Genomic DNA, 24,830 nt, shown 5'->3' on the forward strand with positions numbered 1-24,830 from the left:
GTTTCTTAGCAGCGATCAGTAATAAAATAAGTATTCGTAGTCTTTCTCCAGGTTTCGTTTGACAGCTGTAAACACCTAGAAGTTTCGCCAAGGCCGCGCCACGAGGCTGTGTTTACCGGAGAGCGGGGTGCCGGCTGTAAACAAGAGGATTTATCTGCGGAGGTCGCCGGGGAACAGGTTCCAGTGGCGGCTGTGTCTGCTGCGTGGATCCCGCTGCGCCTGGTGGCAGTGCGACGCCGGCCATGGATCCGGAAAGCGAGTGCGAGACCGACCTGCGCGTGCTGGCCGCCGGCATCCCGCTGCCGCCCCCGCCACCCCCGCTCGGCAGGGACCCCGCCGTGCCGCACGCCCCCGTGCGCACGCACCGCCTCACCACCGACCAGAAGAGGGTGAGTATGACGCTCGCACGTCCGGCTTGTCCCGTCTGGGCATCTGCTACTAAACCGCTATCACAGAACAGGGTGCCAGTTGCACGTCGTTTATATAGCGGATTACAGAGGCAGCAAAAATTTCGTTTCCCATAATTTGCGTGATTGTTGACCGAATTTAAAATGCTCCCTTAAGCTACTCATTCTGTTAAAAGCTTACCACTTTTAAACAAGTATTACCGTTGGAGACTATGTGAGTCGGCCGCGGTGGTCGAGCGGTACTAGGCGCTTCAGTCCGGAACCGCGCGACTGCTACGGTCGCAGGTTCGAATCCTGCCTCGGGCATGGATATGTGTGATGTCTTTAGGTTAGTTAGGTTTAAGTAGTTATAAGTTCTAGGGGACTGATGACCTCAGATGTTAAGTCCCATAGTGGTCAGAGCCATTTGAACCATTTTTTGAGACTATGTGTTTTGTCTAGAGGCAGCATAACTGAAGGCGCACAAATTCCCCAACTTCATTCACTCAGTTCAAATGGCTCTGAGCACTATGGGACTTAACTTCTGGGCCGGCGGGAGTGACCGAGCGGTTCTAGGCGCTACAGTCTGGAACAGCACGACCGCTACGGTCGCAGGTTCGAATCCTGCCTCGGGCATGGATGTGTATGATGTCCTTAGGTTAGTTAGGTTTAAGTAATTCTAAGTTCTAGGGGACTGATGACCTCAGAAGTTAAGTCCCATAGTGCTCAGGGCCATTTGAACCATTTTTGAACTTAACTGTAGTGCCTAGAACCGCTCTGCCACCCCGGCCGGTTCATTCACTCAGTACTTGAGAATGAGCGCACTTAGCGATTTCCGACAAACTTTACACACAATTTCAAACCTTTACGAAACTTCTCCTCGCTGACACCCTCACAAATTCGTTAAAGGAAAAACTCGCTGTTCACGTAGTCGAACTTCAGCAGCAAGCGTGACGTTCTATTTTATAACAATAAAATAGAGCGTCAGGCTTTATTGCCACCTCTATTCGCAACGTAATTTTCAGACAGTATCCACATATACCGTTGAATGTGCCTGTCAAATTACATTGTGGTATGACACATAGTTCAGAAGATATGGCGTCATATACATTTAGATGCGTCAACAACTAGTTTTCACTTAAAATGTCGCGCAGTAAAATTTCAATATCACAAGTTCAAAAAATGGCTCTGAGCACTATGGGACTCAACTGCTGAGGTTATTAGTCCCCTAGAACTTAGAACTAGTTAAACCTAACTAACCTAAGGACATCACAAACATCCATGCCCGAGGCAGGATTCGAACCTGCGACCGTAGCAGTCTTGCGGTTCCAGACTGCAGCGCCTTTTAACCGCACGGCCACTTCGGCCGGCAATATCACAAGTGACGTTCTACTTTATTACCTCTGTACTACTTAATGTATTCGCAGCACACACTGCAGACTAAGTGACTGTAACTGCAAAATTGTACAACATGTAGTACAGGAGATATGACGTCATAAACATCGAGATGCGTCAAAAACTAGCTTTTGCCTGAGAGGGACCGTAAATTACCCAAACTATATTCACCCAGCGTTTCGTAATGAAAACGCTTAGCGACTTCCAAAGAACTTTAAGCACATTTTCAAACTTTTCCCAAAATTATTCTCGCTTACATGCTTCGAACGTACATCAACTCATTTGTAAAGTAACGAGACATCTGAAGCTGTTTTATACTTGGGAGTTCGATTCTTTAAAGAATCGGAGGTTTACTGGTTGATTTAGATTTTCCTTTCGAATTTTTCAACATCTTTTACTTGTGATCAAAGTACTACAGACAATTTACAGGCGTAGATGAATAGAATAATCTTCCCTCTACATGTAACTCTGTCTAGTATCGCTTGATATAGTATTATAAATCTCTTGAATCTAGGTACTTCCATCACGTTTTTTTAAATCTTTATATTGATCAACTGGCGTCGTGTAACAACTTCATTTGTTCAGTTTTCTTGTTGTTTCCCTTTTCCGAGTGTCTTTGCTTCTTCTACTAGGGTTTCCTTTCATTTCATCTGTCCAAGTTCTTATTTTGTTCTGCACTGAAACCTTCCAAATGTACGAGTAGTATCATGTTCTAAAAAGGCTTCTTTCTGTTATTTCTGTAATACTGTTTCTTTTGTAGTTTTTTTCTTATGTCCATGTTATTGTTGACTTCTTTTTCCTGAGGTACAGAATTTATCCTCGTTTGCCTTAACTCAGTTTATTTTTGTTTATTTGTGCGCTTTTTTCAACTGGAAATATTAAAACAACCGGGCGCTCTCCTACATCTGATCAAATAACTTTAGAGAATTGATAGAGAATTGGTATCTACGTACACAGCACGTGTGCTGTACGTAATAGCAGTAATAACAGTAGTTACGGAAACAAAACATGCAACTTCAGTAAAGGAGAGTTTTGTTAACATTTTTTTTTTATTTCTTATAATGTAACGTTCTTCTCGAATGGGAGAAGGGAAACGATAACATAAAATATCAACAAAAGTAAGACAATGCCAAAGGAATGTAACCGATTTAAACCAGGTGATGGTAAAGGAATTGCAGATGAGTTATGCCACTTGGGCAGCAAAATAACTGTCGTGGAAGCAGAGAGTAGGCTTACGTAAAACACAGAGTAACAACGGTCAAAAAAGATAAATTTGTTAACGTCAAACGTTAATTAAAGTGTTATGAACTGTTCTCAGCAGGTATTTATCTGTATGCTAACCTCGCACAGAAGTAAAACCTTGACATTAACATCTTAGAAAGGAAAGAATAGACGCTCGCTACAGTACAGCGCTGTATGCTACCTGAGCAGCTCTGATTGCTAATAACGAGGTACTGGATCGGAATTGGAAGAAAAGAGATTTATGGCACAACTTCACCAAGAGCAGGAATCAGCTGATAGGACACTACTGAGACATCTCGAAACAATCAACTTGGTAACTGAGTGAAGTGACGAGCGTAAAAATTGTTGAGGGAGACAGAAGCCTGTCTAGTGTAAGCAGGTTCAATTGGATATAGATTGTAGCAGTTACGCAGAGATGAAGCTTGTACATGGAAGATTAGCGTGGAGAGCTGCATCAAGTCAGTTTCGGACTGAATACCACAGCAACAACAGAAACGTACGTTGGCAGCACACAAGTAATCAAATCTAAAGAAGAAGTTAACTAGAGCAGAGAAGAGTGGGAAAGTAAAGCTAAGAGATGCGACAGAATGGTGAAAAAACAGAAATACACTCTAAGACAAAAAAAGGAGTTATACGAATGTGATGGAAACGGGTAGGTGTGCTGTAAAAGTACAGACAAACAAATTACTATAATTTCAGAAAAATTGGATGATTTATTAAAGAGAAACAGCTTCACAAATTGAGCAAATCAGTAACGCGTTAGTCTCCATTGTGCAAGTATTGATTTGTTGGATGTCGTGAATAACGATAACAACACGCAACACTGAATGACCATTTAAATTATCATAAAAATTATAACAGTTCAAAAGTCAAGAATGATGACGGTAGCTTTATGATGGTGCTTTTTTCGCAACTACCGTTTTCACGTCAGTATAGACGCATCTTCAGGTTTATTATGATTACATTTCCATAATGTAGGTGGACAATTACGCAGTCCCGCTTTCAGGGAGTTATCCACGTTAAGAGTCAAACCACATTGATGGATTGTCATTGAGTACCCCAAAAGATTCTTGTCAAAATGAGCAAAGTATGACCGCTGGAGAAACACTTGGACAATACTCCTGCTGACTCACATGAGGGCTCTTTAGCCTTGCATTAGTCCCGTTAAACTCTAAGCACCATTTTAAACAGTTTTCCAGGATCTGCTCATCGATTATTTGTTCTTCAAAATGGATGTGTCTTTCAGCAATACTATCTCACCACGTACGAGAACCAGAACCGCCTGATTTTTCAGAAAATTTATGCAAACCATCTTTGATACACCAAGAAATTCCATCCCAACTTATGTACCTGACAGGTGGATTCCATCTGCATCTGCTGGCTCACGTCGATACTTTTGCTGACAATTATCTCTTTAACCTTGGTCTTCTTTAAACCTAGCATTGGCGAGCTATTGTTCTCAGTACATCTCAAAATGCTACATCCAAGGTGACGGAATCTGACTACCGTTGTCCAGAACTGCTTCCAATTCAATTCCTCGTATCAACACAGTGAAAATTTTATACACAGGTTCCTCTATTTCCGTTCTCCTGTCAGTTGTCTTACGTCGCAGTGACACACTACCTGTATTGTTATTTGCTGGTGGATTGGGAGACCGAATTTCAACGAACTCAGCCTGATGCTTTGACCTATCTTAGCCGTTCAAGCCCAGCCCACACTGGTGACCTTTACTGCATCGGTAGCTGTTACAGCTTGTGCTGATGTAGCCGAAAGTGTCTCTCTCCTTGCGATCTGAAACGATCATTGTCCCATTCGTTGTAACATTTTTCATTCGATGGTCCGCCCCCGGTAGCTGAGTGGTCAGCGTGACAGACTGTCAATCCTAAGGGCCCGGGTTCGATTCCCGGCTGGGTCGGAGATTTTCTCCGCTCAGGGAATGGGTGTTGTGTTGTCCTAATCATCATCATTACATCCCCATCGACGCGCAGGTCGCCGAAGTGGCGTCAAATCGAAAGACCTGCACCAGGCGAACGGTCTACCCGACGGGAGGCCCTAGCCACACGACATTTCATTTCATTTCATTCGATGTTCGTGGTGTAAGTTTATGCTTTGTTTTGAACATTTTCTGAATGTCGTCTATGTCAATTTTGTGAGGTGTAATACATATATCCCATATAAGGTTCATCTCTGCACCTCCCGGACACTTCTTTTCTGTCGCCCTTCTGATGTATATACTGAATCATTAGCAGTTGATATTTTTCCTGTCGTATTGTTAACACAACACTTTCAAAAGAACGTTACTAAAGACTGAACCTGCGACTTCGCACTCAAGAGGTTCCTTGTATCAGGTTGCCTTGACAAGCTGGCATCAGATAGAGAGGATGTGAGGTCATTCTCTAGAAATTCATAATCACGGCTGGGTGTGCAATGATTGCTACGATCCTACGAGGAAACAAAGTGTAGACTCCACATACAAATGCTTAAACTATTTCCGTCATGGATGAGCCCTCAACTATGAGACAAGACACTGAATCGCATTGTCGAACCATTTTTAACAGAAGCGAATCGAAAACACCTAATAATAACTGTCTCATGACGCCAGTTGTTCTCATTAGTATCAACGATTCAAGGTGACAAGACCTGCATGCTCTGCCAGCTGCTGGTGGCAACGATTCGTCAGTGATGGTCTGATGAGTTGACTCTTGAGAAAGCAGGCAGCGGCTCCCGCAGAGTCTGCCAGCGAAGTCTGTTTTCGTCCATGTCTCCCGAGCCAGTCTGTCTTCTTCCACATCTCCACCCAGGATCCCCAAATATTTTACATTTCCTCTCTGCTCTGCACAAATTTTCCGCCAATGTCTAAGGAATAAGATTTTTGTAAGTTGTAGTTTAACAACCCATCTAGTAGATCTTTTTTTTTAATTTATACACTACTGGCCATTAAAATTGCTACACCAAGAAGAAATGCAGATGATAAACGGGTATTCATTGGACAAATATATTATACTAGAACTGACATGTGATTACATTTTCACGCAATTTGGGTACACAGATCCTGAGAAACCAGTACCCATAACAACCACCACTGGCCGTAATAATTGTCTTGATACGCCTGGGCATTGAGTCAAAGAGAGCATGGATGGCGTGTACAGGCATAGCTACCCATGCAGCTTCAACACGATACCACAGTTCATCAATAGTAGTGACTGTAGTGACTGGCATATTGTGACGAGCTAGTTGCTCGGCCACCATTGACCAGACGTTTTCAATTGGTGAGAGATCTGGAGAACGTGCTGGCCAGGGCAGCAGTCGAACATTTTCTGTATCCAGAAAGGCCCGTACAGGACCTGCAACATGCGGTCGTACAATATGCAGCTGAAATGTAGGGTTTCGCAGGGATCGAATGAAGGGTAGTGCCACGGGTCGTAACAAATCTGAAATGTAACGAGCACTGTTCAAAGTGCCGTCAATGCGAACAAGAGTTGACCGAAACGTGTAACCAATAGCACCCCATAACATCACGCCGGGTGATACGCCAGTATGGCGATAACGAATACACGTTTCCAATGAGCGTTCACCGCGATGTCGCCAAACACGGATGCGACCATCATGATGCTGTAAACAGAACCTGGATTCAACCGAAAAAACGACGTTTTGCCATTCGTGCACCAAGGTTCGTCGTTGAGTACACCATCGCAGGCGCTCCTGTCTGTGATGCAGCGTCATCGGTAACAGCAGCCATTGTCTCCGAGCTGATAGTCCATGCTGCTGCAAACGTCGTCGAACGGTTGGTGCCGATGGTTGTTGTCTTGCAAACGTCCCCATCTGTTGGCTCAGGGATCGAGAGGTGGCTGCACGATCCGTTACAGCCATGCGGATAAGATGCCTGTCATCTCGACTGCTAGTGATACGAGGCCGTAGGGATCCAGCACGGCGTTCCGTATTACTCTCCTGAATCCACCGATTGCATATTCTGCTAACAGTCGCTGGATCTCGACCAACGCGAGCTGCTATGTCGCGACACGATAAACCGCAATCGCGATAGACTACAATCCGACCTTTATCAAAGTCGGAAACGTGATGGTACGCATTTCTCCTCCTTACACGAGGCATCACAACAACGTTTTACCAGGCAACGCCGGCCAACTGCTGTTTGCGTATGAGAAATCGGTTGGAAACTTTCCTCATGTCAGCACGTTGTAGGTGTCGGCATCGGCGCCAACCCTATGTGAATGCTCTGAAAAGCTAATCATTTTCGTATCACAGCATCTTCTTCCTGTCGGTTAATTTTCACGTATGTAGCACGTCATCTTCGTGGTGTAACAATTTTAATGGCCAGTAGTGTAGGATGACAAATTTTGAGAACTGGAGTTCCAAACTTCCACCTAGCTGCTGTCATTTCAAGTCACCCAAAAAGCTGCCTTCCCATGCTGGAAGATAAATAAATTTGCTGTCTACATGAGGTGGTGCCTAGATGGTGCCCTATACCCTCTCAAGCATGAGAAGAAAAAAATGCTAACAGTAACTGCTGAACAGCTTTCCTACATAAGCAGCAAGATGACTATCTTTCGACCAGCCATGCATCCTTCAGTTTTCTCGGAAGGCCGATCGGCGTGTTTTGACCAGAGGTACTGCCTCATTACTTACTTATTTAGCATTTGTCCGAACGCACGAGGTTGTCCCCCATATTGAGCTTTTTGTATGGAATTCCCAAATGCACTGTATTGGGGGGGGGGAGGGGGGGGGAGCGGGGTCGCAATTCTACCGAATTTTAGTTCCACACACATCAGCTACCACCATAGCAGACAGTACAGTGTGTCCAGTAACGTTTACTTGTTTCCATCAGTTAGGTCATTGTCCCCTAATCTGAGCGGTCCAAGCGTTCCACCCTTTATAAGTCACCATTTCTCACCAGGCACTGCCATAGTACGCGAGTGGCGTCCCTTGCTGCCTGCTTTGGCACAGACAATACTTCTCAGAATCATGCAACTCTTTAAATAAAGGATATGCAATTAAATATACAGAATGAAAAATGAATTGCGATACATGTTAGCACCTCGATATTTGCAGTAATTGAAATCCCCCATGATGTCAACACAGATATCTGTTAGTCGGTACAATCATCGTACGCACTTTGATAAACTGTCGTAACAGCAGTCAGATATGAAAAGTATGAGTTCAACACTTGACTGATACGCTTCGAATTTACTAATAACAGGAATTAATAAAAACTGCAATAAATTTAGCATTTTTGTAACTCTGTTAATACTATCTGATATGATCATCAAATTTAGTGACCTTGAAACAGGTCAAGTGAAGGTCTTATGCTACCTTGAAGGCGAAATAACACACGACGGACGAAGCAAGGAGGACACAAAACCAGACTAACGCAAGGGAAAAGGACGGTCTTTGTCAAATAAAGCCTTCAAACATCACTCATTGGTCTTAATTCGAGGAAGATTGTTTTTTTAGACTGCACACTATCTGATCATCAGTATCCGGATATCCCTATGTAATGCGTTAATAATCGCTGGATGTCACACGAGGTGGACCCTCCAGTATAAAAGGAGATGGAGAGTTATGTGTTGACAGTAGGGAAGCATTGACAACAGAATAGTTTATTAAGGAGACCTCAGAGACTTCGAACGTCGACTTATCATTGTATGTCACCTGAGTGACAGCTCATTAAGGGACATTTCACCCCTTTAAAGCTGTTGAAGTTGACTATTGTTGTTGCGACTGTGTAGCGGAAAAACAAAGGAAAACTACCGGTAAATGAAGACCAGGGTGACGTCCTTTAGTGACTGAAAGAGACCGTCAAGATTTACGGAGTGTTGTTGTAGACATCGAATGAAATCAGTGTCACCAGCAGTCCAACAAGCACAATGAATTTGCCTGGGGAGTTAAAATAATTGGCTTCTGTGGCCGAGCAGCTGCTCAAAAGCCGCACGTTTATACAGTCATTGCTAAGTGATGCTTGAAGTGATGTAAACTGAGGCATCACTGCATAGTGTATGACAGGAAACTAGTCATTTGTAGTGATGAATTACTCTACAACCTACCCTTATCCGATAAAATGGTTTGGGTTAAGTGAATGTTGGAGAACGTTACATAGCATCATGTGCAGAGCCAACAGTTAAGTACGGAGATGGTGTTCCGGTGTGGGAGTGTTTTTCGTGGTTACACTTTGGTCTTCTTGTTGTGCTTATGAAATGGTAAATGCGAAAGTATATGAACACATTTTACGGCATAATGAACTGCGCACAGTGGAGGAAAAGTTCGGAGACAACAACGAGTGTATCAGTAGTACAGTGCGCCCTGTCATAAAGCATCGTCTATGAAGCAATGGTTTGGGACAATAACGTCCTGAAATGAACTGCCTTGCCCAGAGTCCCAACAGAACTCTTGGGGTTATTTAGAATGTACATTTCACTTCAACGATAGCATCTAACATCACTACTTTCTCTGGTTTCGGCTCTTGAGGACGAATATGCTGCAATACCTCAACAGACATTCAGCCACCTCAAAAACTGTCCCCAGCGAAGTTCAAGCCGTGATAAAGGGGACAGGTGGACACACCTCGTATTAACGTCCACTAGTGGGTATCCAGATACTCTAGATCAGATAGCGTACGTTTCGAGATCAACATTGTATGGCAAAGAAATAGGGGCCGTCGAAATCTGGAAAAAGAAACATAATCCAAGCGTATTTGATTTGATGTTATAGATGGATGTTGAAAATTAGGTGGACTGATAAGTCATAAAGAGTTTCTCCTCATAATGGGCTAGAAGGAGTGAGTAGAAAAATATTCAAAAGAAGGAACAGGGTGATAGAACATGTGTCAAGAACTTCTGCGGTTCAGGTGAGAGTCATAGACACGCAACAAGCTGTGGGGGAAGACACAGATTCAAATATATCGAGCAAATTATTGACAACATTGAGTGTAACCTATGAAATGAAGAGACTGCCACGAGAGGTGAAATTATGGGCGGTCGCATCTAACGATGGCCCACAAAAAACAAAAAAAAAAAAGAAAATGTAACTTTCTGAGAGACATTTAATAGCCAAAGAATTAAATTCGAAAACAAGCCCTGGAAATTAAGGACCCGACACTTTTAACAGCTGGAAATTTACATTAGTAATGGACAGATTCCATAAAATTTATTTAAATTGTCTATAGCGTAGATTCTTATGAGCCTTTTTCTAAAAAAAGGTTCAAAAGGCTCTGAGCACTAGGGGACTTAACATCTGAGGTCATCGGTCCCCTAGACTTAGAACTACTTAAACCTAACTAACCTAAGAACATCATACACATCCAGCCCCGACGCAGGATTCGAACCCGCGACCGCAGCAGCAGCGCGGTTCCGGACTGAAGCGCCTAGAACCGATCGGCCACAGAGGCCGACATCCTTTTTCACTGAAATTTAATATTAATAACTTTACAAAAATTGTGCATAGTAACATTACAACGACAATTAACACTTTTAAGCATGAGTTTTGTGTTGTGATGTATCTGGGGTTTGTTCCATGATGTGAGCGAAAACTCGACACTTTCGAACATGTTAGTTTCAACCGACTATTTTCGCAGCCTCCTTTTTTCCTTCTTTTTCTTCCTTTCTTCCCTTCTTCCTCATCATCTTCTTCTTCTTAGTTATTGTGGAGTTATCACTGTGTTCATCCAATTGCCAAATAATTCTGTGCCATTCCTTCTAGCACTGGGTGCAAATATGTAGTTACTGTGTAGGTGAAGCTAGTACAGCTGCTGTAACTATAGTTTATTAACACTGAGTGACACGAGGAAAAGCTACTGCGTGCTTTTACGATACCATTTACACACGACAGTAGACTGTAGTGATAACGAGGCTGACATCTTACGTTTGCAATCCCATGTTGACTATGCTTCCAGTCCCATTGAAACAAAAAATGCTCTGAGAGAAATCGCATGGCCGTCTGTTGCAGCTGGCGGTGAAGAACGCGCTGCGCTACTTCCCGCTGGAGTACCACTCCAGGCTGGCCCCAGAGTTCGCCCAGGAGCTGGACGAGTACGGACACATCTACATGTACCGCCTAATGCCCAAGTTCCCTGTCAGGTAAGTAAGCTAATCCAGACTCGGTTCACTCCAGTTAATGGTGTAATTACTATTACTAAGACGTGTAATCAATAGCATATTCCGAGGCAAAAAACAGGACACACCACGAAGGGATTAACCGAATGGGAAGGAAATCAATAGATATGATTAACCCTTTCGGTTATGAATTATTTTTTTCCTGAAAAAAAAACATGGCTTTGCTATCCAGTTCTTCGAATTAAATTATGATTTTTCAGATGTATAAAATATCCCAAGGTGCCCCCAAGGGGTGGGGGGGGGGGTTACAACACGTCCCCAAATGAGGCCATTGTGTTAAAATGGGTGCAGTGTAGGTCGAAAAGTCAAAATATTCTATTTGATTTTATTTCACCAAAATACATAATTGCACAATGCTTTCTTATTGATTATACACATAAACTATGGTTTTGTATCCTGAATGAGATTTTCACTCTGCAGCGGAGTGTGCGCTGATATGAAACTTCCTGGAAGATTAAAACTGTGTGCCCGACCGAGACTCGAACTCGGGACCTTTGCCTTTCGCGGGCAAGTGCTCTACCATCTGAGCTACCGAAGCACGACTCACGCCCGGTACCCACAGCTTTACTTCTGCCAGTATCTCGTCTCCTACCTTCCACACTTTACAGAAGCTCTTCTGCGAACCTTGCAGAACTAGCACTCCCGAAAGAAAGGATATAGTGGAGACATGGCTTAGCCACAGCCTGGGGGATGTTTCCAGAATGAGATTTTCACTCTTTAGCGGAGTGTGCGCTGATATGAAACTTCCTGGCAGATTAAAACTGTGTGCCCGACCGAGACTCGAACTCGGGATCTTTGCCTTTCGCGGGTAAGTGCTCTACCATCTGAGCTACCGAAGCACGACTCACGCCCGGTACTCACAGCTTTACTACTGTCAGTATCTCGTCTCCTACCTTCCAAACTTTACAGAAGCTCTTCTGCGAACCTTGCAGAACTGGTTTTGTACTTGCGAAGAATGATAAAGAAACAATTTTTTTTCTGTCCAGATATAAGTGAATGTTATATTTTACACAATAAAATTTGGTTTTGCCTTTGCAACCCGGTTTCTTACACCTGTCAGATGGTTGTTTGTCACTGACCACTGGAAGATGCCCAACGTTGTCCAAACGAACATCACTTCTGGACGAACTTCCGCAATGGCTCGTTTTGTAGTACTTGGAGAAGGCACTGGACTCTCACTATGGGGACGCCCTCTTTTTTCTGGAAGCTGGCTTATCTATTTTTGTCAGTACTTTAGCCACACTTGCCGTAAAGTGAAGCAAATAAAAGGTCTTATTTTTAGGAACACTTAATTCTGATGCGTTTTCCTTGTATTCAATCCATGCCTTTACACATGCAATATCACTTGCATGAGCCAACATCCGAAGTGTCTACTTTCGCGATCTGATGGATGTGCGATAAACTGTGATCAGAAAATCAATCTTCTCGACCCCTCCCATACGTTGATTGTAAACTTGAATAACTTCTGGCCGGTCGATTTCAGCATATTTCTTTGTGGTTTTATCCCCTCTTTTACACACATCTTTGTTTCCAGTTCCCACAAAATTCTACGCCATTACCACTGGCTTATTCTCATACCATTTTGTTTCTATAACTTCTCCATCTTCACTTATCAGTTCCTCAACAGAGCCTCTACAACGTTTCTTCATATCTTTGTCACTTGAAAATGGTGGGTTCTTGAAGCGATTTTGGCTCGCTGTACGTATTGTGTAAATATTCTTATTTCTCAAGTACTGCAGGAGACTACAATTTGAGAAATAACCATCGAAAATGAGAAGCACATTTGTTTCATTGATTCTTTCTGCTAATTCCACCACTACTGATGCACCAAAACCAAAAAATTTTAACACTGCTGGATAAGTTCTGTCGTCGAGCCTTGATATATTATAAAATCAAACATTTGACCACTTGTTCACAGAGCGCAAATATTTTTATTCCCCAAGGTTTCGGTTTGCCTTTCACATACTGTTTTACAGTCAGTGATCCCTTGAAAGGCACCATTTGCTCATCAACACTAAGATGTTCTTCTGTTGGTAAATTCAGCAACCGTTCTCTTATGGAATTGTATATTGGTCTAAATTACCAAAATCGAACATTTTTAGAAGGATCACTTGTTATGTCAATACAGTGGAAGTTCTATCTCAATTTTAGGTACCGGTTAACTGGCAGTGTCTGCCATTTGGGAAATACGTAGCTGTGGCTCCCAGTAACATGTTATCTTGGGGTATTTCAAATTTCCCATCAGAATGTGAATTCCTATAAGTGAAATCATTTCCTTTTCTGTCGTAGCAGCAAAATTACCTATACCTCTGTAAAGTGAATAAATATTGATGCATTCCACACATTTCTGCACAAGAACAAGAGACTCAAATTTATCCAGTTGCTCAGAGTGATATTTGTACCGATATCATTGTAGGTGTTCATTGTCCAAAATTATGATGCCATTCTAGATCAGCAACGTCCTTCACATCAATTTCAGGCACAATATCTATTTCAGGATGGTCTTGTTCATTGTTATCATTCTTTTGCGCGCCGATAATAAGCGGATCTCCAGAAACTAAAATGATAAAAGCTATTACAAAAAGAAAATCTCGTAAAAAACGTACATCTGAGTAGCCCAGATGAAAAAGCCGCTAAATTCATTTCACGTCGATTTTGAGGTGGGCACACGGCCTCAGCGCCTTCATGATGGAATATGTTCCATGTTGCAAAATCGGCTATAATCCGTCTAAAATCGTGTTCAGTTTCAGAAGCAGCTAACTGCATGTTGTCTTCGGATGCAAAGTCCGCAAAATGTCCAATAGGCGTGGCTATCGCCCTGCCATGTCCGGATGCAAAGCACGTGAACAGACATCAGACTTACCAATCTGAACATTCAAAGGTACCTTTCAGGCTGCTACGATTAGAATGGATATTTTTCTTATTCAGCTTTAGTTTAGCTGCGCTGTAACAAAATTCGTACGCAACAATAACATTCTCGCTGCCAATGCATTGTCGTTTGGATGGGACGAGTGTTTCGTGATTTTCTCAGTGTCACTAATCATGCATTTAGCGGGCTTTGCGTCTAGGCTACTCAGCTTACAATATACCGTATGATATAAAACGTCTAACATTACCACATCATTGTCCTCTTGTTCAAAATTATCGCTAGGATCTTCAGATGGATCGTCAATTTCAGATGAATTATCGAGCTGTATAACTTCTTCTTCTGTAAGTGGCCTTCTTCTATCTTGGACTCGGGGCATTGTGAAATCACCGTAAGATGACTGGAAAGACAGCGAAATAATGTCCTAAATTTATATGATATTACGACCTTTCTATCACAATGTCCTCATTTCGAGACAAGTATAAAGCAATAAATATGTCACTTACCTTTCTTTCTGAAAGACACACCTTCAAGAATGCACCTTCCTACGCACAAATAATTGTTTTTACCTAACTCAGAATATATTAACCGGGTGATGGGAGGTACAAAGGCTACTGGGAAGCGTCCATATGACTGTGCACATTCAATTTTGTTTTGTGGTACCACAGATCGACACTGTTCTCAAATTAACTCTCTGCGTGTGACAATATGAGGACAACAATCACAAATGGTAAAATTTAACGAATTTTAAAATACTAAACACTTATTTAGTATGTCCTTATATGAGGACGCTGTGACTGAAAGGGTTAACATGTACAGACAAATGATTACAGTTTCAGTAAAAATGGATGATTTATTCAAGAGAAAGAGTTTCAGAAACTGAATAGGTCAATAACGTATTGTTGCACATCTAGCCCTTGTTACAAGCAGATACTCGGCTTGAAACTGCTTGACAAGGTTGTAGAATGTCCTCTGAGGGATATCGTTCCAATTTCTGTCCAAAATCGCATTAGATTGCTAAAATCCCGAGGTACTTGTAAGGCTCAGCCAATAACCTCCGGACATTCTCAGTTGGGATGAGACCAGGCTACCTTGCTGGACAAGTTAAGGTTTGGCAAGCGCGAAGACAAGCATTAGAAACTCTCGCCTTGTGTGGGCGGGCATTATCTTGCTGAAATGTAAGACCAGCATGGCTTGCCATGAAGGGTAACAAAACGTAGCGCAGAATATCGTCGACGTACTGCTGTGCTGTAAGAGTGCCTCAAATGACATCCAAAGGGGTCCTGCTACGAAAAGAAATGGCACCCTAGAGCATCACTCCTGGTTGTCAGGCAGTTTGGCGGCCGACAGACAGGTTGGTATCCCACCGCAGTCTGGGGCGTCTCCAGCAACGTCTCTGCAGGTCATCGGGGCTCAGTTCGAAGAGGGACTCATCAGTGAACAAAATTCTACTCCAGTCAATGATATTTCAGGCCGAATACGTGTCTGGAGATGCCAGGTTCGGCGTAGGGATACCAAACTCAACGTCGCCCGCCATACGTCCCAACAGTCAGGAGTGATGGTCTCGTATGCCATTTTTTTTTTCTTTTTTCATAGCAGGACAACTTTGGTTGTCATACCCGGCACCATAAGCACAGCGAAATGTAGACGACATCCTACACCCCGTTTTGTTGCTCTTCGTGGCAAGCCATCCTGGATTTGCATTTTGCAAGAAAATGCCCGTCCGCACACTGTGAGAATGTCCGCTACATGTCTTCATGCCTGCCAAATCCTACCTTGACCAGTACGCCCGCCGAATCTCTATCCAATTGGGCTCTCTAATCATCACGGGATTTTGACGACCTAACTCGCCAGTTGGACAGAATTTGGAATGATATCCCTCAGGAGGAAATCCTACAAGTCTATGAATCAATGCTAAGCCGACTAGCTGCTTGTATAGGTGCCAGAGGTGCATCAACGCTTTGTTGACTTGATCAATTTGTGAATATCTTTCTCTTGAATGAATCATCGAAGTTTTCTGAAATTATAATCATTTGTTTGTCTTTACGGGATACATCACATCTACCGTCCGCCCCATTCGGAAAATTTATTCATGGTGCGTTGTTTTCCTTTGTCTTAGAGTGTATATTCTGTACAATCACTGCCGGCTGCCAGTAATCTCTTCATAACTTTTTCTCACGAGCATCTAACAGTCTGCGCAGTGTATTTCACCAAATTCCCCCAAAACCCTTTGCTTATGTCTCTGCTCCCACTGACAAGTTAGGTAATTGTGGCCGTCACAGTATAACACCATCGAGGTATTTCTTTCCTATACTCTTTTTCCTCGAATATTCTGCAGTAACGTATCGTCATATAATAGAAATGCCGCAAGGTTCAGCCACGTACTCAGAGAGGGTTCCTTACATGTTTCTGGTAAGAATTTTGTCTTTGCAGTATATCCCGATGAGCTAATATAGTATCGTCTTGGTCTTTTGGAAGGCAATCCGGCCGCGGTGGTCGAGCGGTTCTAGGCGCTCCAGTCCGGAACCACGCTGCTGCTAAGGTCCCACGTTCGAATCTCGCCTCGGGCATGGCTGTGTGTGTGATGTCCTTAGGTTTAAGTAGTTCTAAGTCTAGGGGACTCATGACCTCAGATGTTGAGTCCCATAGCGCTCAGAGCCATTTGAACCATTTTTTTTTGGAAGGAAATATAGCAGCGATTCCACGTGGTATGGATTTGACAAGTCCTTGGATCGTTTCTGGAGATATGTGGCCCCAGGTCTCTAATGCCCAGATCACGCAGTTCCCATAAATTACGAACTGGTGGTTTGTAGGCGCTGATTGGCTCCAGTTACGTCCGAGATGTTCTCCATCGGATTCAGATCAGGCGAATCTGGCGGCCAACACATCAGCCTGAGTTCATTATCATACTACTCAAACGAATACAGCACAATTCTGGCCTTGTGACCCGGACAGTTACCTTGCTGGAAGACATCATCGCCGTCGGGGAAGACATCAGCCAAGAAGGGATGCAGGTGACCCGCTATAGCGTTCAGGCCGTCTACAGCTCTCATGGCGCCTTCAGCTCTTATGGAAGTCCAAAGTTATGTGAGCTCCAGCATATTGTTGTCGAACCGGATTGTGTCCGTGCGGAGGCGCACGGATGACGGCGTTTCCGAATATGACCATCGACCTGTTTAAATAAAAATGATTCATCCGGCCAGGCGACACCTAGTCATCGATATAAGCACCAAGGTCCAGTGATCCCGTGCCCACAGCAAACGGTACTGACGAAGTATTTGGGTTATCATGAAAAATGCTAGTGTCGTCTGATGCGGAATACCACATTGAACATTGTGGGCTGAACGATGATCTTCGAAATAACGCCATCTGACCCGCGATAGAGAGTATGCAAGCCTCCGACTTTTATACACTACTGGCCATTAAAATTGCTACACCAAGAAGAAATGCAGATGATAAACGTGGATTCAAAATGGTTCAAATGGCTCTGAGCACTATGGGACTTAACATCTGAGGTCATCAGTCCCCTAGAACTTAGAACTACTTAAACCTAACTAACCTAAGGACATCACACACATCCATGCCCGAGGCAGGATTCGAACCTGCGACCGTTGCGGTCGAACGGTTCCAGACTGAAGCGCCTAGAAACGCTCGGCCACACCGGCCGGCTAAACGGGGATTCATTGGACAAATATATTATACTGGAACTGATATGTGATTACATTTTCACGCAGTTTGGATGCATAGATACTGAGAAATCAGTACCCAGAACAAACACCTCTGGCCGTAATAACGGCATTGCGTCAAACAGAGCTTGGATGGTGTGTACAGGTACAGCTGCCCTGCAGCTTCAATACTACACCACAGTTCATCAAGAGTAGTGACTGGCGTATTGTGACGAGCCAGTTGCTCAGCCACCATTGACCAGACATTTTCAGTTGGTGAGAGATCAGGAGAATGTGCTGGCCAGGGCAGCAGTCGAACGTTTTCTGTATCCAGAAAGGCCCGTACAGGACATGCAACATGCGGTCGTGCTTAATATGCTGAAATGTAGGGTTTCGCACGGATCAAATCAAGGGTAGAGCCACGCGTCGTAACACATCTGAAATGTAACGTCCACTGTCCAAAGTGCCGTCAATGCGAACAAGAGGTGACCGAGATGTGTAACCAACGGCACCCCATACCATCACGCCGGGTGATACGCCAGTATGGCGATGACGAATGCACGCCTCCAATGTGCGTTCACCGCGATGTCGCCAAACACGGGTGCGACCATCATGATGCTGTAAACAGAACCTGGATTCATCTGAAAAAATGACATTTTGCCATTCGTGCACCCAGGTTCGTCGTTGAGTACACTATCGCAGGCGCTCCTGTCTGTGATGCGCCGTCAAGGGTAACCGCAGCCATGATCTCCGAGCTGATAGTCCATGCTGCTGCAAACGTGTTCGAACTGTTCGTGCAGATGGTTGTTGTCTTGCAAACGTCCCCATCTGTTGACTCAGGAATCGAGACGTAGCTGCAATATCCGTTACTGCCATGCGAATAAGATGCTTGTCGTCTCGACTGCTAGTGATACGAGGCCGTTGGAATCCAGCACGGCGTTCCGTATTACCTTCCTGTACCCACGAAGCCCACACCTACTACAGTAGTACAAGTTTATATGCCAACTAGCTCTGCAGATGACGAAGAAATTGAAGAAATGTATGATGAAATAAAAGAAATTATTCAGATAGTGAAGGGAAACGAAAATTTAATAGTCATGGGTGACTGGAATTCGAGTGTAGGAAAAGGGAGAGAAAGAAACATAGTAGGTGAATATGGATTGGGGCTAAGAAATGAAAGAGGAAGCCACCTGGTAGAATTTTGCACAGAGCACAACTTAATCATAGCTAACATTTGGTTTAAGAATCATGATAGAAGGTTGTGTACATGGAAGAACCCTGGCGATACTAAAAGGTATCAGATAGATTATATAATGGTAAGACAGAGATTTAGGAACCAGGTTTTAAATTGTAAGACATTTCCAGGGGCAGATGTGGACTCTGCCCACAATCTATTGGTTATGACCTGCAGATTGAAACAGAAGAAACTGCAAAAAGGTGGGAATTTAAGGAGATGGGGCCTGGATAAACTGAAAGAACCAGAGGTTGTACAGAGTCTCAGGGAGAGCATAAGGGAACAATTGACAGGAATGGGGGAAAGAAATACAGTAGAAGAAGAATGGGTAGCTCTGAGGGATGAAGTAGTGAAGGCAGCTGAGGATCAAGTAGGTAAAAAGACGAGGGCTAATAGAAATCCTTGGGTAACAGAAGAAATATTGAATTTAATTGATGAAAGGAGAAAATATAAAAATGCAGTAAATGAAGCAGGCAAAAAGGAATACAAACGTCTCCAAAATGAGATCGACAGAAAGTGCAAAATGGCTAAGCAGGGATGGCTAGAGGACAAATGTAAGGATGTAGAGGCTTATCTCACTAGGGGTAAGATAGATACTGCCTACAGCAAAATTAAAGAGACCTTTGGAGATAAGAGAACCACTTGTATGAACATTAAGAGCTCAGATGGAAACCCAGTTCTAAGCAAAGAAGGGAAAGCAGAAAGGTGGAAGGAGTATATAGAGGGTCTATACAAGGGCGATGTACTTGAGGACAATATTATGGAAATGGAAGAGGATGTAGATGAAGATGAAATGGGAGATACGATACTGCGTGAAGAGTTTGACAGAGCACTGAAAGACCTGAGTCGAAACAAGGCCCCCGGAGTAGACAACATTCCATTGGAACTACTGGCGGCCTTGGGAGAGCCAGTCCTGACAAAACTCTACCATCTGGTGAGCAAGATGTGTGAAACAGGCGAAATACCCTCAGACTTCAAGAAGAATATAATAATTCCAAACCCAAAGAAAGCAGGTGTTGACAGATGTGAGAATTACCGAACAATCGGTTTAATAAGCCACAGCTGCAAATTACTAACACGAATTCTTTACAGACGAATGGAAAAACTAGTAGAAGCCGACCTCGGGGAAGATCAGTTTGGATTCCGTAGAAATACTGGAACACGTGAGGCAATACTGACCTTACGACTTATGGTTTATAATTTATATAAAAAACAGCTACCAGCCACATGTATGGTTTAAAAAGTTTTATTATCTTCAGACCATGACCGGTTTTGGATTTTCTTTTACAAATCCATCTTCAGATGGCAGATTACACGCATTCTTAGTTGGACCTAGTTTTGTTTGTGTTATTCGTTTGCTGCACTGGGAAAGAAAAGAAAAATTTTTGTTGTCATATCGTTAATGGTATTTTTACGAAAGATTTACTTCTTTTACAAGATCTAATTGCTCATGAGATGGTTTTTATAAACATTAGTAAACTTGCAGGTTAGTGTACTTACGAGCTGTGTAGTTCTGCCTGACGAAATATTCGTGCGTTTATGTTTTCGAACGCAAGCTTCATACACTTTTCAATATGCACTATGTGAGTGCTATTCCAGTCAATGGGCGTCACTTTTAACCTCATCATTTTAATTTCACACGCAGCACACACGAATAACGTTTACAAAACGTGGCCCAGCTTCACATTACAACCAAGAAACAACGTTTGCAAAGAGCTTACAGTCATAACAATGTTAACTTACAGATGCTGTATGGTCGATATGGGTACAGTAAAATATCTCTTTGCTATTGTATGAAATTAATCTAAAATGGAATAAATAAAATTATATAGAAATAAGATTACAAACATTATATGTAGTACAGAATTACTGTGTGTTACTAATTAGTTGTTACAATAGTAGGAGATAAATTCAATATATGACATAATATGCAATGCACATGTTTTCATTATGCAATTTTTTTTTTCAATGACATATAAGCAGTTTTTTGGGGCCTGTATACTGAATGTTTTTGATGGAATATTAGGCTTAAGTTATTTTAAAAAAAGTGAAAGCTTCTTCAAAGTTATTTAGGAAGGGGGTGTTAACTGACTCTGTCTGTTCATTCAAAATGAGATCAGGGAACCTGTTTTTATGTGTATGAATCTCAATCTCCTCTAGGAGATTTAATGTGAAACCTTTGTCTTTGAGGTGTAATATCTGCAGATTGTTTTCTATATTCTCAACTGTATGATTGTTTTCTGCAAGATGGGTGGCAAATGCAGATTTGCTTAGGTTTTTCAGACGTAGGGCATCAAGGTGTTCCTTGAATCTTGTTTCAAAAGCTCTACCTGTTTGGCCAATGTAGAATTTAGGACAGTTGTTACACTTGAGTTTATAAATTCCAGATCTTTTATGGGGTATGCTATTGTGTGGGAGTGAGTGTATGACTCTTTGTTGGAGTTTGTTATTGGTAGAGAAACTGATTTTGACATTCTTTTTCTTGAATAAGTTGGAAATTTTATATGAAAGTGGGCCTATATATGGTAGGGCTACATATTTTACTGATTATTTGTCTTAAAAAATCAGTAAAATATGTAGCCCTACCATATATAGGCCCACTTTCATATAAAATTTCCAACTTATTCAAGAAAAAGAATGTCAAAATCAGTTTCTCTACCAATAACAAACTCCAACAAAGAGTCATACACTCACTCCCACACAATAGCATACCCCATAAAAGATCTGGAATTTATAAACTCAAGTGTAACAACTGTCCTAAATTCTACATTGGCCAAACAGGTAGAGCTTTTGAAACAAGATTCAAGGAACACCTTGATGCCCTACGTCTGAAAAACCTAAGCAAATCTGCATTTGCCACCCATCTTGCAGAAAACAATCATACAGTTGAGAATATAGAAAACAATCTGCAGATATTACACCTCAAAGACAAAGGTTTCACATTAAATCTCCTAGAGGAGATTGAGATTCATACACATAAAAACAGGTTCCCTGATCTCATTTTGAATGAACAGACAGAGTCAGTTAACACCCCCTTCCTAAATAACTTTGAAGAAGCTTTCACTTTTTTTAAAATAACTTAAGCCTAATATTCCATCAAAAACATTCAGTATACAGGCCCCAAAAAACTGCTTATATGTCATTGAAAAAAAAAATTGCATAATGAAAACATGTGCATTGCATATTATGTCATATATTGAATTTATCTCCTACTATTGTAACAACTAATTAGTAACACACAGTAATTCTGTACTACATATAATGTTTGTAATCTTATTTCTATATAATTTTATTTATTCCATTTTAGATTAATTTCATACAATAGCAAAGAGATATTTTACTGTACCCATATCGACCATACAGCATCTGTAAGTTAACATTGTTATGACTGTAAGCTCTTTGCAAACGTTGTTTCTTGGTTGTAATGTGAAGCTGGGCCACGTTTTGTAAACGTTATTCGTGTGTGCTGCGTGTGAAATTAAAATGATGAGGTTAAAAGTGACGCCCATTGACTGGAATAGCACTCACATAGTGCATATTGAAAAGTGTATGAAGCTTGCGTTCGAAAACATAAACGCACGAATATTTCGTCAGGCAGAACTACACAGCTCGTAAGTACACTAACCTGCAAGTTTACTAATGTTTATAAAAACCATCTCATGAGCAATTAGATCTTGTAAAAGAAGTAAATCTTTCGTAAAAATACCATTAACGATATGACAACAAAAATTTTTCTTTTCTTTCCCAGTGCAGCAAACGAATAACACAAACAAAACTAGGTCCAACTAAGAATGCGTGTAATCTGCCATCTGAAGATGGATTTGTAAAGGAAAATCCGAAACCGGTCATGGTCTGAAGATAATAAAACTTTTTAAACCATACATGTGGCTGGTAGCTGTTTTTTTATATAAATTATAAACCTTAAGTACAACAGCCACGTTTCTCAACATGTCGTCTTTCGACAAAATAGCCTTACGACTTATCTTAGAAGAAAGATTAAGGAAAGGCAAACCTAAATTCCTAGCATTTGTAGACTTAGAGAAAGCTTTTGACAATGTTGACTGGAATACTCTCTTTCAAATTCTAAAGGTGGCAGGGGTAAAATACAGGGAGCGAAAGGCTATTTACAATTTGTACAGAAACCAGATGGCAGTTATAAGAGTCGAGGGACATGAAAGGGAAGCAGTGGTTGGGAAGGGAGTAAGACAGGGTTGTAGCCTCTCCCCGATGTTATTCAATCTGTATATTGAGCAAGCAGTAAAGGAAACAAAAGAAAAATTCGGAGTAGGTATTAAAATCCATGGAGAAGAAATAAAAACTTTGAGGTTCGCCGATGACATTGTAATTCTGTCAGAGACAGCAAAGGACTTGGAAGAGCAGTTGAACGGAATGGATGGTGTCTTGAAGGGAGGATATAAGATGAACATCAACAAAAGCAAAACGATGATAATGGAATGTAGTCGAATTAAGTCGGGTGATGTTGAGGATATTAGATTAGGAAATGAGACACTTAAAGTAGTAAAGGAGTTTTGCTATTTGGGGAGCAAAATAACTGATGATGGTCGAAGTAGAGAGGATATAAAATGTAGACTGTAAATGGCAAGGAAAGCGTTTCTGAAGAAGAGAAATTTGTTAACATCGAGTATAGATTTAAGTGTCAGGAAGTCATTTCTGAAAGTATTTGTATGTAGTGTAGCCATGTATGGAAGTGAAACATGGACGGTAAATAGTCTGGACAAGAAGAGAATAGAAACTTTCGAAATCTGGTGCTACAGAAGAATGCTGAAGATTAGATGGGTAGGTCACATAACTAATGAGGAGGTACTGAATAGGATTGGGGAGAAGAGGAGTTTGTGGCACAACTTGACCAGAAGAAGGGATCGGTTGGTAGGACATGTTCTGAGGCATCAAGGGATCACCAATTTAGTATTGGAGGGCAGCGTGGAGGGTAAAAATCGTAGGGGGAGACCAAGAGATGAATACACTAAGCAGATTAAGAAGGATGTAGGTTGCAGTAGGTACTGGGAGATGAAGAAGCTTGCACAGGATAGAGTAGCATGGAGAGCTCCATCAAACCAGTGGCTCTGAGCACTATGGGACTTAACATCTATTGTCATCAGTCCCCTAGATCTTAGAACTACTTAAACCTAACTAACCTAAGGACATCACACAACACCCAGCCATCACGAGGCAGAGAAAATCCCTGACCCCGCCGGGAATCGAACCCGGGAACCCGGGCGTGGGAAGCGAGAACGCTACCGCACGACCACGAGATGCGGGCATCAAACCAGTCTCAGGACTGAAGACCACAACAACAACAACCCACCGATTCCATATTCTGCTAACAGACATTGGATCTCGAGCAACGTGAGCAGAAATGTCGCGATACGATAAACCGCAATCGCGATAGACTACAATCCGACCTTTATCAAAGTCGGAAACGTGATGGTACGCATTTCTCCTCCTTACACTAGGCATCACAACAACGTTTCAGTAGGCAAGGCCGGCCAACTGCTGTTTGTGTATGAGAAATCGGTTCGAAACTTTACTAATGCCAGCACGTTGTAGATGTCGCCACCAGCGCCAACCTTGCGTGAACGCTCTGAAAAGCTAATCATTTGCATATCACAGCATCTTCTTCCTGTCGGTTCAATTTCGCGTCTGTAGCACGTCATCTTCGTGGTGTAGCAATTTTAATGGCCAGTAGTGTACTTTCGTCGTCTACTCATTGTTTCACTGCCGGCCAGTGTGGCCGAGCGGTTCTAGGCGCTTCAGTCTGGAACCGCGCGACCGCTACGGTCGCAGGTTCGAATCCTGCCTCGGGCATGGATGTGTGTGATGTCGTTAGTTTAGTTAGGTTTAAGTAGTTCTAAGTTGTAGGGAACTGATGACCACAGATGTTAAGTCCCATAGTGCTCA

At 42.4% G+C, this 24,830-nt stretch overlaps 1 protein-coding gene across 1 annotated transcript in view; it reads left to right on the forward strand.

Moving 5' to 3' along the window:
* The first annotated feature begins 242 nt into the window (after positions 1 to 242).
* LOC126263333 (urocanate hydratase-like) overlaps positions 243 to 24,830 on the forward strand; it is a 380,705-nt gene continuing 356,117 nt past the window's right edge. Inside the window, exons 1-2 of the mRNA XM_049960422.1 lie at positions 243 to 389; positions 10,980 to 11,110. Coding sequence (XP_049816379.1) covers positions 243 to 389; positions 10,980 to 11,110 — 278 coding nt within the window. The remainder of the gene's footprint in view (positions 390 to 10,979; positions 11,111 to 24,830) is intronic.

The sequence above is a fragment of the Schistocerca nitens genome, chromosome 6 (genome assembly GCF_023898315.1).
Source record: "Schistocerca nitens isolate TAMUIC-IGC-003100 chromosome 6, iqSchNite1.1, whole genome shotgun sequence".
NCBI classification, from domain to species: Eukaryota; Metazoa; Arthropoda; class Insecta; order Orthoptera; family Acrididae; genus Schistocerca; species Schistocerca nitens.